At 46.6% G+C, this 17,565-nt stretch overlaps 1 protein-coding gene across 1 annotated transcript; it reads left to right on the top strand.

Moving 5' to 3' along the window:
- Window positions 1-2,079: 2,079 nt before the first annotated feature.
- Window positions 2,080-10,723, top strand: LOC131998067 (uncharacterized). Its single transcript, XM_059370118.1, has 5 exons — window positions 2,080-3,859; window positions 3,924-4,138; window positions 7,782-8,358; window positions 8,507-10,264; window positions 10,319-10,723. The coding sequence occupies exon 1, from the start codon at window positions 2,346-2,348 to the stop codon at window positions 3,831-3,833; it is 1,488 nt and encodes a 495-aa protein (XP_059226101.1). The 5' UTR covers window positions 2,080-2,345; the 3' UTR covers window positions 3,834-3,859; window positions 3,924-4,138; window positions 7,782-8,358; window positions 8,507-10,264; window positions 10,319-10,723.
- Window positions 10,724-17,565: the final 6,842 nt, after the last annotated feature.

Here is a 17,565-nt window from a genome sequence, read left to right as displayed (position 1 = left end):
ATGGCGTGTGATGCGCATTCAAGTCGCTTAGAACCAGACGATTATGGCCAGATAGCAACCCACTTATGTTGGGGTTGTAAGCCTGGCCATTAATCGGGACACAGCTACCAACCGGCGGTATGTACGCGTAGTATAGCTCCATCTCGACAGTACCGGACCTGACTGCTATCCCCATGCATTCCATGTAGGGGTCACTAGTGCTATGCGCAGGCGAGATAGGTCTATATTGCACGGAATGGTATATTACGAAGGCCAATCCCCCACCTCCATTCCTTGAGCGAGCCTTACGCAGCACATTGTAACCGTGACAACTGTGCAAGCTGCAGGTGTTGGTCAGCTTTGTCTCCTGGATCGCTGCGACCATTATGCTCTTCCAACTCATAAAGTCCACAATCTCATCGATCTTGCCACGAAGTCCGTTGCAGTTTAACTGCAAAAACTATAAAATTTACGATACCGTTGCATAAATTGCCGTACGGGAAAGGTCGGGGGGTCACATAATCTGATGACGAGAACGCAGAAGGCGACGACGACGACGCTTGTGACCCACTGCTGGCTATGTTCGCACAGGTGCTGTGCGACATAACCAGTATGACTATACTCCCGTAGTGAAGTGAGGCCAGAGCAAGATCAGAGGAGGAGGCGGTTCTGGCAAACCGAACAGAACCAGGGTACAGGGTTCTTTTCAATCCCGGCACGGACCAGAAGCGTACGGAGAAGGCACTCCGGGATGTGCCTCTCCCATAACAAAAAAAAAGACGAACACGTACACTGAGGCGGCAGCCCTCGCCGATTGGGATTCAATCGGGTCAATTCGGTGCGTACTACCGGCTGCCATGATCGGTGTGTTTGTGTATTTCTTTGATTAAGGGCATTGGCTAAAGATCTCTCCTCATCTAGACGCTGAAGTTACAATTGAAGACTGCGTGATTGGGAGTTATTAATAGAAGGCAATGAGGAGTGATTACTTAAACTATTAGCAAAGTGAGGTGACATAAGATTAGCGTGATTGGGGATTCAATTTTGGCATTTGAAGATTAGATTTGATACTACGTCCCCACTATGATCTGAAGGGCATTCATAGCTCTTTTGGTATATTGTGCAAGTAGTCGTATTATGGTCTCTGGTGGGTTAAGGCAATATGTGGAATTAGGAGAGTTTTGTCGACCCTCCATTGGTACATACTGTGATTGGCAAATATGGGCTGATGATGAATACTTCCACAGAAAGGTATGAAATTCTAGGCGTAACGTAACGCAATTCGTACCATTTGGTACTTTGTTTACAGTTACAAATAAGAAATATATGATGGGTGGATAACTGATTCACTATTCGTACATTTTGGTATTAAAACTGGAACAATTTGGTACTTTTTTTACACATGGAGCTAGAGATCCGAAGAGAGATCATGACTAAATTATCTATTCAAAATTCGTAAATTTTGGTACCAAAATTGGAAACATTTTGTACTTACAGATGGAGCTAGACGTCTGAAATTTGGCATTCCGGTACAACTAGGAAAAATATGATCTATGATCGTTTTAAAAATTCGTACTTTTAGGTACCAATATTAGTACCATATGGTACTTTCTGTTCAGATGCAGCCAGAGGTCTGAAATTTGTCATGCAGGTATAACCAGGAAATATATGATGGGTGGCTAACTGATCTATTCACTATTGGTACATTTTGGTACCGAAATTGTTACCGTTTGATACTTCCTTTACAGATGGAGCTCTAGGTCAGAAATATGGCATTCAGGTACAACTAGGAAAAATATGATGGGTGATTTTCATGACACATACTTTTAGGCATTTGCTCCTTCCTGTGCAGATTGAGCTAGAGGTCTGCAATTTGGCGGACCTGTAGCTCAAGTACCAAAATTGGTACCATTTGGTACTTTGTTTATAGAACGAAATTTGGCAGGTAGGTACAAGTAAGAAATAATGGATGACTAAATGCTCTGCTCAAAGTTCGTAGATTTTGGTACCAAAATTGGTACCATTTTATTCTTTATGTTCAGTTGGAGCTTGAGGTCTGAAATTTGACATGTAGGTACAACTAAAAAGTCGTACATTTTTTACCATTTGGTACCCCCGCGCGGGTTAACAATCTTGTCGCGATGCGGGGGCTTAAGGGCTGAATCTAGGGTCGGTGCATTCAGCTGGGAAATCATAATGCCCAAGGGCGCCATGGTTTCCTAGGCGAATGCAGTGACTTCGGATTAAACCTGAACTAAAAGTTATCCCAAAAATACATACATGAGTGACATTATTACAAAGAGTAACTCTGCAGGTGGTCAGCGGTCCAGTACTGTGAATCCACCGAACAAACAAGTTCGGCAGGGATGCAATATCTGCAGTTCCCAACCTCATGTAACACACCACAATCATGCACACAACAATCATGCACACAACAATCATGCACACAACAATCATGCACACAACAATCATGCACACAACAATCATGCACACAACAATCATGCACACAACAATCATGCACACGACATACATACAGTACACTGAAACGACAATATAACATTAAATTGCCCCCCTGCGAGGATACCTGCGATGGACTCTCGGAAGTCTACTCAAAACTGACAGCAGCCGGTACCTCAACTCCTGGTGGAGCGGCGGATACCTCGCAGCGCGGCAGGTGGAAAATACAGAAGACGATCGAGCAGAAACGGGAAGAAGACTACAAACGCTCGTTACGGTATCTGAGGAAGATTCATGGTCTAGAGCCATCCACTCTGACGTTCCGTCATAAGCATTTTATGCGCAAGCATTGGTTCCTCGTCAGGAAGCACGAGTCTATGATGAACACTACTGTCGTGGAACGTATGCGGCCCTCTGCTTCATCGAACGTTTCCGGAACTGACACCGACGCAAACACTACAACTGGTAATGTCAAATACGCTACAGACAAGACCGAGACCGCCAGTGGAAGCATCGCGTGCTTAATACCTGGCCCAGAAGAGGGCAAAACTGTTAAGCGGAGGCCTTTCGATGATCCTGCCGCTATTGCCAGGAAGGGTGACCAGGAATGTGTCCCCCCGGCAAGGGTACCTCACTCAAATGACAAGCCCAATTCAGGTATCAAACAGCAACGATCTGTCGATGCCCAGGCGCCTGATGGCAGAAGGGCCAAGAAATTAGTCAGCTTGTCATCAGCACCTGAACTACAGGTGGCTATCCTGGACCGGAGCAATCCTGAAGGCCGGCTATCAACTATAAGATGGTTATTAGTCGAAGAGAAGATTCTCCGAGCTCTATCGGAACACATTAGAAAAGGCGAGGATGACTCCTTCGTGGCTTTCGATGGCGCTAAGTGGCAGAAGGGCGTCAAGGTCATCGGATGCGGTAATAAGAAAGCTCTAGATTTTCTTTCGACCTGCATCGGTGGCCTTGACCCTCTTTGGCCTGGCATGAAGATAGAGCTGGTCCCGATTGATCAGATCCCCCGCTGGACGACGCTGCGAGTGTGGATTCCCCCTCCAGTATTGGAGGACGACGCTATACTCAGCCTGCTTAAAGGGCAGAATAAGCATCTGCTAGCGGAAAGCTGGACAATTGTAAGGGGACGAGCGAGGGATAAAGGTAATGGCAAGGACCTCTGGATTAGGGTTGGTTCAGAATCCTTGTCACTCTTGAAGTCCTCGCTGGGAGAGGTCAAGTTCGGCTTAAACCATGTGAGAATGGACCTGCCCGCCGATGAAGACGACGCCACCCAAAGAGCTATGGGGAGAGAGATGGCACTGACGTGGCCCTGCTCGTTCAAGAACCGTGGTTACGAGGTAACAAGGTTCGTGGACTCAGACTCAGACGAAATCTGAATCTCATCCCCCCCCTTACAAAGAAGGTAAGTTTAGAAGCTCTATCGTGGCCAGTAGGGATTTGGACCTGACTCTGATTTCTCGTTTCAGCGATGAAGACCTAACGATAATGGCCTTGGAGATACCCCGCAAACAATTACTGGTCCTGGCCCCCATGTACCTACCTTACAATGTGGACAACCCCCCTACAGACACAGTCCGGGCCCTGGTCGGTTGGTGCGAGGAGAAGGAGCATGACCTTGTGCCAGGGGGTGACGCCAACGCACAGCACAGTCTCTGTGGAAGCACGGATACCAATGGAAGAGGTGAGTCACGTTTTTATAACATTTTATCCAAGTGCCTAGTTGTATGCAATAGGGGCAACGCCCCTACTTTCTACAACCGGATCAGGGAACAGGTTATAGATATAACGTTTGTGACGAATAGTGACTCGGTGAAGGTTTTGGACTGCAATGTTTCCACCAAGTGCTCCTTTTCGGATCACTATAGGATATGTTTTCAGGTCGGGAGGATACCATATAGAAACCCGAGGAGGACTGACTACGATAAGTTCAGGGAACAGATGGAGAAATTGGGGCTCCTAAGGGGTCCTCCGGAGGACGCAAGGGAAATGGAGACCACAGTAGATCTTGTCACGGGATGCCCGAATGAGGCCTTTTAGAAGTCATGTCCCGAAAGAGTACCGTCACGCAAAACCAGTCAAGCATGGTGATCACCGGAGCTGAAGGTGCTAAGGAGCGAGAGTAGAAGGCTTTTTAATAACGCCAAGAGAGAGAACACGGCAGAGGGCTGGGACGAGTATCGTGACGCCCTTGGCAAGTTCAAGAAGGAGACGAGAAAGGCAAAGAGGAGTTCCTGGGCGAAATTTTGCGGAGAATTAGAAAGCACTAGGGAGTTATCTAGGTTGCGCAAAGTGCCCTTACTTCCCAGGTGGCCAGAATGAGGTCGGCGATCAGGACATCGCAATACTAACACATGTGAACTAACGGATGAACTCATCAGGGCCGGAACTAACGGAATTATCCCGGCACTGCTGCAGGAGTCCCTTGGAGTCACCCTGCCGTGGCTTGAACAGATCTTCCGATGACATGGTCCTACATACCGAGGGCATGGAAGGAAGTCAAGGCTGTCTTTATCCCCAAGGCCAGAAGAATAAACCACAGTACGACGAAGGATTATAGGGCTATTAGTCTGTCATCATTAGAAGGCTATTAGTCTGTCACTGGAAAGACTGTTTGACCTGTAGGTTAGAGGGGGTCTGATGCCGGAATACTTCAGTGGGGCACAACACACATAACTCAAAAGCAGGTCGGAGGAGACGACCCTTCATGAGGTGGTACATGAGGACGAGACGTCTCTCGAACAGAAGGTCCTCGATTCGAAACTTTCCTGGAAAAGGAACACCGAGGAAAGAAGCCGTAAGGTACTGTGCGCTTTTTACTCCTGCAGGAGGATGTTCGTTAGGAAGTCCACTGGCCTGCGTCGGTATCACAGGGTCGCTGAGATCCGCACCGCAAGCAGGCCTGTAAGCGATGCTGGGTATGCAGCCCATTTGGGGCCAATATTTGGAACTGCGCCGCCAGGGTCGCGCTTAGGCTGAGGGATCTCGGCATGCTGAAGGAGGCTGAAGTTCGGAGTAGACTGAGGAGCATGCCAGACTACCTGGCACCAGTGCCAACTGGAGTGAGGGCATTCGCTATTCGATTTCCTGAGCGGGAGGAATGGTGTACTTGAGGAGGATGAGACCTCGATCTACACAGATGACTCCAAGATAGAGTCTGGGACTGGATTGGAGGTCTACTCTCATGCACTCAATATTAGCATGTCTATGAGTGTACGGTATTTCAGACAGAGGTCAGTGTCATTGCAGTGGCCGCAAGAAATTCTGTTAAGGGGTTTACCGCCCACAAACTCAGAAACTCAGTCCTAGGGTCGAGCATGGTGAGGCCGAAATGCGTGACGGATTGTTTGGAATCCCTGGACATGATCCGGGCCCATGATATGACGCTGCCATGGGTTCCTGGGCATGAGTGGATTCCAGGAAATGAGGGGGAGTACGAGTTCGCCAGGAGGAGTTCGTTTGCGCCGGGCGGACCGGTCATCAGTCTTGCCCACGTGCCATTTGTCGAGCTACTGAACACAGTAGATGAGATGGTCAGGGCGGCGTCCGTGGCGAGGTGGGACTCGGTGGATGGTTGCCTGACTGCGAGGGCGCTATGGCCAGTCATCGACCAGAGGAGGACGAGGGAGTTGCTGGCGTTCAATAAAAGGTCGTTAAGTACCTTGACAGGAGTCATAACCAGACACTGTGCCATAGGCCGCATGGCGGCGCGCATGGGGATACCGCACAATGACTTCTGTAGAAGTTGCCTCGATGAGGATGAGGTGGAGAGCACTATTGAGCACTTGCTGTGTTCCTAACCGGGTCTGCAGAGACGTTAGCTCATCTTTCTGGGGAGCCATTACTTCTATGATCTGGGTGAACTTGCGAACGTACATCTGGATTGTCTCCTGAGGTTTGTTGAGAGAACAGGATGGCTTCGACGGGGAGTGCCACAGGCTCCGGCGTAGGTAGATCCGTGCTGGCGTGGGAACTGACGTTTCTCCACCTCCGCTCGGGTTCTCCACACCTCCTGACTTTCTTCGGGCCGGCCCAACCCCTCTCCAATACCTTTCATTTGATACCTATATTGTCCCGATCGGTCCACTTTTGATTTTGGGTTGTGTTTTTGGCATAAGGGGGAGGGTCCGTCCCCCTTGTGATACTGAAAAATTATATAGCCTATGTTTCCTTTCAGACCAACCTACACAATATGCGAAAATTTCGAGAAAAATCGGTTCTGCCGTTTTTCAGTCTATACGGAACAAACAAACCGAGTCCCATAAGTCCGTGATTGGCTAATGTCCCCATTTTGGGAGTTTTTTTGTTGGGGGGGTTGGGTGACCTCCTACACTCCGACATGAATTTGTATGCCAGATTCGTTATCTACTTCTACATACTTTTCATTTGATACCCATATTGTGCTAATCGGTCCACTTTTGATTTTGGGTGGTGTTTTGGGGATAACAGTGGAGGGCCCGCCCGCTTTCGATATCAATAAATTATAAAGCCTATTTCTGACCATATTCGTAATCTCCTCCCGAATACCTTTCATTTGAGTCCCATATTGTCAAGATCGTCAAATAGACCTATTTTAGGGGGTATTGGGCTTGGGGTGCCACCCAGGTACTTGGATCCAACTTTTATAATGAAATTCGTGTTCTACTCTTGAATACCTTTCTTTTGAATCCCATATTGTCCCGATCGGTCCACTTTAATTTTTGGGTGGGACTTTTGGTGTAAGGGGGAGGGTCCGTCCCCCTCCCGATATCAAAAAATTATATAGCCTATGTTTCCTTCCAGACCAACCTACAAAATCTGTGAACATTTCAAGGTAATCGGTTCAGCCGTTTTTGAGTCTACATGTAAGACAGAAGAAGTAGATTGGACTGAAACTTGAACAGAGCCTCGCGGGTAAAGAAGGCCTTTGAGGCTCTTTACTCCTGTCAAAAGCTTATAGGAATTAGGCGGGGTCTACGACCTAAGTTGCGGTTGTACGGCCAGTTCTGACGCATGGCTGTCATGTTTGGTGACTGGTGACGGATAGGGGGACACATGTGCGTGATCTTAATAGGATTAATAGGGTTGCCTTGATATTTATGACTGGGGCTATGGGCACTACTGCCTCCAGGTTCCTAGAGGTTATGATGGAAATCCAGCCGATCGATTTGTTTTTAAAGGAGTCGGCAGAGAGAACTCTGTTAAGACTATCACTGCTCGGTCTGCTTAGGATAACTCCTGACAAGTAGGGACGGAAATAGTAGAGCGCCGACTTTATATTAGGATACCAACTCTGACGGAATGGTTAAAGAGTCGAACTTGGTTTACGGATATTAATTTATTTACAGATGGATCTAAGATGGAGAATGGGACCGGTTGTGGCATATATTGACGAAAACTTGTGCCCAACGCCTCTTTGCGAATGCGTGGTGACTGCAGCATTATCCTGGCAGAGGCCTTTGCGATAACCAGAGCGGCAGAGATTGTGCTATCCAGAGGTATAGATCGATAGAGCGATAGTCAAGCAGCATTGAAGGCTGTAGTTGGCACGAGTATATAATCTAAGGTTTTGCGGCGCTGTCAAGAGGTCTTAAATTGTCTTTAGAGGAATCACAATCTGGCTTTTAGCTGGGCTCCCGGATATAAGGATATCCTGGGAAATGAGAAGGCGGACATGCTTGCGAGATCTGGTGCAAGGCTTGCTCTTGTGTCCATGTTGGATGTATACCCACCGCTGTCGAACACTTTCCATGGAATTAAGGAGCGTTATAAGGATACATGGTTCAGTCGCAGGAATTCAATACCCGGATGTGAACAAACAAAGCTACTGTGAGACGAACGCTCGAAATCGAACATAGAGAGTCTGTTGTCAATGGAAAAGGGACATCCGAGTATGGTTATCGGAATTATAACAGGACATAATAAGTTAAGTAAACATAAGTTTAGTATTGGCATTAGAAATGACGACATCTGTCGGTAGTGTCGCCTCGGAGGACAGCTTTCACTGTCTTTGTCGATGCCAGTGCTTCATGTCATAGTAGAACCAGAATAATGGGTTTTATTTTTCTTTCAGGCGCTACAAGAAGAGAGAGCCCTTAATCCCTGCAGAATAAAGGCGTTTGCTTTTTCATCTGGACGTGAATTCATCGGAAGAAGAAGAGGGAAGATGAGGAATCACAATGGGCTTTAATCTGGCCAACGTGGATGTCTAGACGATGAGGTCTTGGCATCATCCTAACCTAACCTATATCAAAATTTCGAGGTCTTACAAACGGAATGACTAGATTCGTATATCCCCAGCCTATGGGGGGTAAAGAGGGGCTACAGTAAGGCAAAGCCGACCTACAAAACATTGGATATTACAGACTTGGTCATCGCAGTTAAAATCGAAATCTTAAAATCTAAATTTGAAATGGTTTCCATTAAATTCACCAGCAATCTCAAAAACAAAAGAGAAGCTATTATGGCAAATTTTTTGAAGATTGGTAAACAAATATCCAAATTTTTACATATGGGAGCTATATCTAAATCTGAACCGATTCCGATGAAAACCCATATATACTATGGCAGACGTTGTGTAACATTTTGAGATGATCGGTTGCTTATTGCGCTTTTTAAGGCTCTAGAAGTGACAATCGGTAGATCGATAAATCCACCTCATCCCTACAGACCCTGGATAAATCCTCATTGTTTCGAGCCCATCAGTGGCCGTTCAGGACTGCCACCAACAATCCAAGGTTGCGCTTCTCCAGCTCCAGAACAATCGCCGTTCTTGTTCCGCAAGACCTCGGCCACAGGGTCTTGGCAACACTGCAGCCCCCAGGAGCCAGCCGCCAGCGCCAACTCACACCACCTCTGCCTACTCGCCGTAATAGGCATCACCCATGTGCAAACAGTCAACACAGTGGGGGTTCAACATCGGCGTCGCATTCACAGAGTCCATCCGTGATCCAAACCTTGCTAACCAACGCTCCAACGATCCACCCGGCATGCCATGTAGTCGTGCCACGCCAACAAACGAAGGCCCGAGATCCGGTTTGTCCCAGACTCCCTCAGTATCCCTCTCTCAGAGCAGTCCTCAACGTCGCACACTCAAGTATCGCCTTGAGTGCTGCTCACCTTTCTTCGCCCCGATAACAGCACCGCCGCTGTACCCTGAACCTAATCCATCGTACCACGCAAGCCTACACTTTCGAAGTCCATCCGTGATCCAAACCTGGCTAACTAACGCCCTCCCCCTCAAAATCTGACAGCAGCCCTCGAGATGTTTCTAGCATTTCCCGCCAATCCTCGACTTCATAGCCAGGGCCTTCAACGTCGCCTGACTGTTCACATAAATCGCGACAGTATGACTGGGTTACCTCATCTGACTTAGGATTACATCGATGTGACTTCCTAATTCCAGTAGTAACCAAGAAGGTCGAGACGCCAAAGCCCAAAGCTTCCCGGATCCCGGGAAGAAAACCTTCGGATTGCCATGAAAGAAAGATCCACCCGTCATGCCATGTAGTCGATCCACGCCAACGGCCTTCTTCTGAACAAACGAAGGCCCGAGATCTGGTTTGTCCCAGACTACCTCAGTATCCCTCTCTCAGGGCAGTCCTCAACGTCACACACTCACACACACTTTTCTTCGCCCCCCAATAACAGCACCGCCGCTGTACCCTGAACCTAGTCCATCGTACCACGCAAACCTACACTTTTAAGCGCCCGGTGGCATACCGGGCCGAACCTCACCTGTGGGTAGGTGAGGATTTGCCGAACCATAGCAGTGTACATCTAGTGGATTATTCTGCAATTTCTACCCATTGGGTTGCGACATGACATCGCAGTAAGTAGATCGCATTCGGCCCCCGTTTAACTCTCCTCAACGTTTCTTCACCAGTTCAATTTCAGAAAAGAATAGCGCCCAGGTATTTAGCCTCCCGAGAGAGCGGCAGCACCACCCCATCAAAGACCGGTCCGCCGAACACGCCCTCTTTTGGCCAACACCAGCTCGGTGTATCCAGGGTTTATGACAAGCCTATTGACCCTTGCCCATGTAGACAGCTTCCTTACCGTACCCCTGAAGGATATCCATAATAGAAGTGAGAACTCCGCCGCCCATCAAAATAACGGTGTCATCAGCATGGCCAAACACCATCACTTCTTTCTGCTCGAAGAACCTGAGAAACCCATAAGATCCGCAAAGATCCCGACCCTCCTACAATTCCTGAATTCCTAGTATTTCCAATTTAATTTTAATTCTTTATCTTTGAGAAATAAATGTTGCATTGATTTTTTCCCCACACACCTTAGTGTTTTCTTCCCTTTTAAAACGGCTCTAGTACTTGCGTTGACTACCTGTATGATTGGGCCACGTTCTTTATTTGATCATAAAGTTCATAGATAACAAACAAGCCCCCCCTTTGGGACAATTGGGTAAGGCAACAGCAAGAGTCATCAATTTGGCGACAAGAAAAACATCAGCACGCACACTCACACGATTTGACAGCGACGTCCACTCATAATTGTGGTAGCACAGAATGTTATGGTAGTGCAACGTAGGCTATTTGACAATGGCAAAAACTGAGCGGGAAGAGGCAACAGGGAACCATGTCAGACAGTGAGCCAATGAGAAACTATCAAGTAATAGTGGTGGGTATAGAGCAGCGATGCTCAAAATGAAATGCTTTTATCGCCTTAAGACCTTTAATCGGGAGATCGGTCTATATGACAGTTATATCTAGATATAATCCGATCTGAACCATATATCGGACAGATAACGGGAGGCTTAAATTAACCCACTGTTTCAAATTTCTGCGAAATCGGTTGAACAATACAGCTTTTATGGGCTTCAGACCCCTTATCGGCAGATGGGTCTATATGGTAGCTATATCTGAAAACGGACCGATCTAATCCATATTTAAGTCAGTTGTCGGGAAGCCTTAAACTACTCACCTTTCAGCGAAATCGGTTGAACAATACAGCTTTTATGGGGTCTTGACTTCTTGGGCCTCTACCGTGAGCAATTCATATCCGATTTAACTGAAATTTTGCATGACGGGTTTTGTTGTGACTTTCAACAACTGTGTTAACAATGGTTCCAATCGGTCCATAATCTGATATAGCTGCCATATAAACCGATCGGGGGTCTTGACTTCTTGGGCCTCTACCGTGAGCAATTCATATCTGATTTTGCTGAAATTTTGCATGAAGGGTTTTGTTATGACTTTCAACAACTGTGTTAACAATGGTTGCAATCGGTCCATAACCTGATATAGCTGCCATATAAACCGATCGTGGGTCTTGACTTCTTGAGCCTCTACCGTGAGCAATTATTGGGTTGCCAGTAATCGCAATTATTATCCGATTTGCCTGAATTAATCAACATACGTGTTTATTATGGTCTGAATCGGTCTAAAGCGCGATACAGCTACCACATAAATCGACCTCTCTATTTTACTTCTTGAGCCCCCAAAGGGCGCAATTCTTATTCGAATTGGCTGACATTTTACACAGGTCTCCAACATATAATTCAATATCGCTTTAATAGCAGAGCAAATCATTTCTTATATCATTTTTTGCCTAAGAAGAGATGCCGGGAAAAGAACTCGACAAATGCGCTCCATGGTGGAGGGTATATAAGATTCGGCCCGGCCGAACTTAGCAAGCTTTTACTTGTTATATATAAGATTATTATATCCTTGGTGGTGCGTATCCCAAAAAATTTTGTACTTATATGGATATCAGACCAAAATTGTGGCTTCTAAAGCCTTAAAAGGTCATATCGGATGAAAGATATGCATCCGATGTTGACAACTCTGGGGAAAATATATAATTCAAATTTCTATGACAAATAACGCAGGTCCTTGGCCGAGTACCAGTGTTGGCATAGAATAATTGGTAGTTGATATGGTTCAGTTTAGAGACTTTGTTTCGGGTCGTCCATGGCTCCTGAATTAAGGCAATATGAAACTTGCCCTTGCTGATTTTCTTTATGAGAGCGTGTGTGGCAGTCTCGCTCCGGTGGAGGTTTATCTGGATTACCTCAATCATTACTCAATCATCCTCCAGTAGGGAGGGAGTAGGTGATGATGTCATCTTCTGCTCCCTGCTCTTTAGACTGCATTGACTTTCCTGTCACTGCACTGCCTGATGTCATCGTTTTAGGTTCATTGCCTAGTCTAGTCTTCCGATTTTGTATAAAGTCGGTAATGGTTCCATCGTCGGGTACCTGTTCGTTAAGCTTTATTGGGTTTCCATTCCCTGTTCTGCCTGGTGTTTCAATACTAGGATCTTTGCCTATCTTGGCCTTCAAAATCTTAAGTAAATGGGCTTCTTGGGAGTAGGTGATGGTACCATCATCGGCTCCCTGTTCGTTGGGTTGCATTGAGTCTCCTGTAGCAGCGCTGCCTAATGTTTCAATATTAGGATCTTTACCTATCCCAGTATTCCGAATCTTTAAGACGGTGATGGGTCCGTCGTCGGGTTCCTGTTTGTTAGGCTGTGTTGGGTCTCTCGCCACGATACTGCCTGATATTTTAGTATTAGGATCATTGCTTCCACTAGTCTTTCCCATATTGAGAGATGCCGTGATTGTCTCGTTGTCGGCCCCCTGTTTGTTGGGCGGTGTTGAGTCACCTGGCACTGCAAAGCCCGGGGGCGCAGAATGAAAATTTCTGCCTATCCTAGTCTTCCAAATCTTGAAAAAGACAACTTTGCCTTTAGTCCAAACTTGTCACGAAGACTCGATCAATGCCAAGCACAAAGAGAGTTCCTTCCTCCTTCTCCTCCCTGTGGAAGACCTCCCACTTCTCTGCGACCAAACCTTGGTTTTGCTTGACCAAGAATCCCAACATGCGTTCCGTCGCAAATTTACTGCCCCAACCATTGATGAAGAGTAGCCTTTGAGAGCTGGATCCTCCAGCCCTTTCTCACAAGGTCGAGGCAGCGTGAATACCTCTGACGAGCTGTTTGACGGTATCAATACATTCCGCCGACGCAAAACGCAGCCTTAAGATGTCCCCTCTAAACTCGCAGCTCATCATTTGTATGGGTGGAGCCTCTATAGAGTTCCACATATGTTCAAAAATCCAGATCCTCCACTTGGGACCGATGATCTGGTGGAATCCAACCGGATGCACAGCCGATATTGATGACTGCATACGTCAGCTCATCTCTGTTGTGCTTCCTTGCCACTCTGGCGTAAGAAAGCGGCTGCTTACCATTCTCAGCGACCATCTTCCTCTTCCGCGATGGCTGTGGCCTTTTGGAAGTCACAGTCCTCCACGATGACTCAGGGGCCGTGCGCGCGAAACAACCGCAGACATTTTTTTTTCTGATGGTCTCGCCAGTATACGAACCCAGGCGTTCAGCGCCATAGGCGGACACTCTATCCTCTGCGCTACGGTGGCCTCGGTAGGTCTTGCGTTGTAAGTGCTCAAAAAGACGGAAATTCGTACATTTAGGTACTAAAAAGTACGATATGTTGACTTTTTGCCCAGCTCGAAAGGATGGGGCTAGAATTGCGATTTTCCAAAAAATTAGATTTGATGACAAAAATTTCCCAAAAAACGTACCGGAAGTGGGAAAAATATAACGTCTCGAACCGCAAATGGTACTTTTTGGTACCTTGTTTGTTAATTGAGCTAGAGCTTTGAATTTTGGAATTGAGGTAAACTACGGCAACCTAAATTGAGATGCCAAAAGAGTTTTCGGACATTTAGAAACAAAAAAAAAGTACCAACAAGTAAAAGTGTGCTAAGTTCGGCCGGGCCGAACCTTGAGAACCCACCACCATGGATTCTGAAAAAAAGTAATCGGCAAGTATTGCGGCTTGTGAGAACCTAAGAAATCAAATCCGGAGATCGGTTTATATGGTTTATAGGCCAAATTGGACCGTACTTGACACAGTTGTTGGAAGTGATATCGAAATACTACGTGCAAAATTTCAGTCAGATCGGACGAGAATTGCGCCTTCCAGAGGCTCAAGAAGTCAAGACCCAAAATCGGTTTATATGGCAGCTATATCAAAACATGGACCGATATGGCCCATTTACAATACCAACCGACCTACACTAATAAGAAGTACTTTTGCAAAATTTCAAGCGGCTAGCTTTACTCCTTCGGAAGTTAGCGTGCTTCCGACAGACAGACGGACGGACGGACAGACGGACGGACATGGCTAGTTTGACTTAAAATGTCATGACGATCAAGAATATATAGACATTGTGGGGTCTTAGATGCATATTTCGAGGTGTTACAAACAGAATGACGAAATTAGTATACCCCCATCCTATGGTGGAGGGTATAAAAAATGAGATATCTTTAACAATTTCACAGTCGCAAGACTTTGGCAATTTTCCATTCTAAAACCAGTAAGGAAAGGCAAAAGTCGGGCGGAACCGACTATATATAATACCCTACACCTACCCTACAATTTTAAATTCGAGCAAGATATAAATATATATGTATGCTAAAGCTATATCTAAATCTGAACCGACTTTAAAACAGATCGTTTGAAAGTTGTTATATAAATAAATATGGGTGCTACATCCAAATCTGAACCGATTTTGATGAAATCCATTTCCGTCCATCCGTCCGTCCGTCCATCCGTCCGTCCGTCCATCCGACCGTCCGTCCATCCGTCCGTCCGTCCATCCGTCCGTCCGTCCATCCATCCGTCTGTTAGTCCATGTATTCTTGTAATCAAAGTACAGGTCGAATTTATTGTCCAATCATCACAAAATGCACGCTATTTGTTTAGGTAAAAATCGGTTCAGATTTAGATATAGCTCCTATATATATATATATGCATCGCCCGATTTGCACTTATATGGCCGTAGTAACTACAAGTTTCAGTCACCCGGACGTGATAGAATATTTCCGGAATTACTGTAAAAAGAGGCAGACTATCTGGCGCCTTGTGTGGCCAACATTTTCACAGCGTGCCTAGGACTACTCCGAAAGCCTGGCAGGAGGCAAGGGTAGTGTTTACACCCAAGCCCGGCAAGGCAAGTTATGCGACACCAAAGGCCAACAGAGGCTTACGTCCTTTCTACTCAAAACCATGGAACGTATTGTGGACACCAAGATAAAGAGTATGACATCCAGCGAACTGCTCAAATACAAACAGCATGCCAATGTCAAGGGAACGTCGGTGGAGACTGCCCTGCACGAGAAGGTGCATAAAAAAGAAGAACCCTTCGATGCCAAAACGTACACACTGACGCTATGCATTGACTTCGAGGGGGCTTTTAACAATGTGCGAAGCGACACACTGATCCAAACCTTGGAACAGTACCGGGTGGACCCGGTCCTTAGAGACTGGATATACCATATGCTAAGGAACAGGTGGATAAATTGTGTGTCCTACGGCCTAAATATAAGGGAGAAAGTGGGACAGGGCACGCCACAGGGGGGCATTTTATCGCCACTCCTATGGGTGACCACTACAAATGACCTATTACGGATGCTGACTGAGGAGGGATTTGAACCCGCTACGCAGACGATGTTTTAATATTTGTAAGTGGTAAGGATCCGAACGAGCTACGCAGAAGGGCCGAAAGTGTCTCTGCATATGACTGGGCTAGACCTAGAGGTCTCAATGTTAACCCAGAAGAGACTGAAATAGGCCTGTTCACGAGGAAAACGAAGGTGGACCAATTTAATGCACCACGTTCCCTCACTAAGACGATTTCGATATCTGACAAGGTCAAATACTTAGGTGTTATCTTGGACAGGAAACTGAATTGGAAGTGTCAGTACTCAGGAGCGTACTGAGAAGGCTCACAGATGTTGGGCACTATGTAGACGGGCCGTAGGCTCCAATCCTAGGATAGTCCACTGGCTCTATAGGAGCGTGATTAGACCAATACTTACTTAAGCCTCAGTAATTTGATGGACTGCTATGGAGAAAAAGTGCAACATAAGGACCCTACAACTGGTTCAGAGAACCTGTTGTCTTGGCATAGGCGGAGCGGTGAGAACCACGCCCACTAGGGCATTGAAGACTATTCTAGATATTCGAGTCATTGACATTCAGATTAAATGTGAGGCAGCCACTGCGGCTATGAGACTTAAGGCGATGGGAGACTGGATTGAGGATGGGAGCAGCTCATACCATCGCGGTATAATCGAGGCGACGATAGGAAACCTGGAAGGTAGGGAAGAGGTTTCCGATCGGATACCTGAGATGAACCTTGAAGTCGAGTGCGAGGCACTGCTGCCATCGGCACAGTCTTGGATTGTCGGAACCCTAGTATTACAGTATTGTCATCTGGAAGATCATGTTACACGGATGGATCAAAGCTAGAGGACATAGTGGGCCTGGGGGTTTATATTGCGAACCCAGGGACTGAGATCTGTTTTAGACTGCCTGACCATAATACGTTCCTGCAGGCGGAGATCATGAAATGCGTAAAGTGCTGTGGTGCTAAGGCGAGGATGTCGTGTGTGAACATCTTTACCGACAGCAAAATTGCCGTGAGGGCAATAACAACCAGGACGCTAAGGTCACCAACAGTCTTGCAGTGTAACAAGGAGATTAATGCCTTCTCTGAGGATGGCAAAATCCACATCATTTGGGTGCCGGGCCATAACAGAGTAAGGTGAATGAAATGAAATGAATGAAATGAAAGGGCTGACGATTTGGCGGTGAAGGCCCGAGGACTGCTGTCAATAAATTTAGCTAACCCGAAGCCTTTCGGGTCGACGCAGTCCGACTTAAGGGAGTTGGCGACGAATGCGCATGCAACATTGTGGAACAGCGAAACGGTCGGTAGAACTGCGAAAATCCTATGGGGGATCCAGATCGTGAGAAGAAGAGGCTATTACTAAAAGGAAGCAAGTAGGAGGTCAGTATAGCTATTGGTATCAAAACGGGACACATAGGACTACGAGCTCACTTATGTACAATCGGTGCGATTTTCGGTAGGGATTTTGTATACAGCCTTCAAAAATTGAGATATTGAGCTGAAATTTGGCACAGATACCTCTTTTTGATGCACGGTGGTTAAGTTCTTGAACGGGCCATATCGGACCACATTTGGTTATAGCTGCCATATAGACCGATTTCCCGATAAAGAGTCTAATGCCAATAAATGCTTCATACTTCATCCGAAGCATTTGGACCACATTTGGTTATAGCTG

This window comes from Stomoxys calcitrans, chromosome 5 (genome assembly GCF_963082655.1).
Source record: "Stomoxys calcitrans chromosome 5, idStoCalc2.1, whole genome shotgun sequence".
In the NCBI taxonomy this organism is placed as follows: Eukaryota; Metazoa; Arthropoda; class Insecta; order Diptera; family Muscidae; genus Stomoxys; species Stomoxys calcitrans.
Note: the sequence above shows the minus strand (reverse complement) of the source record. Positions and strands in the feature narration are given on the sequence as shown.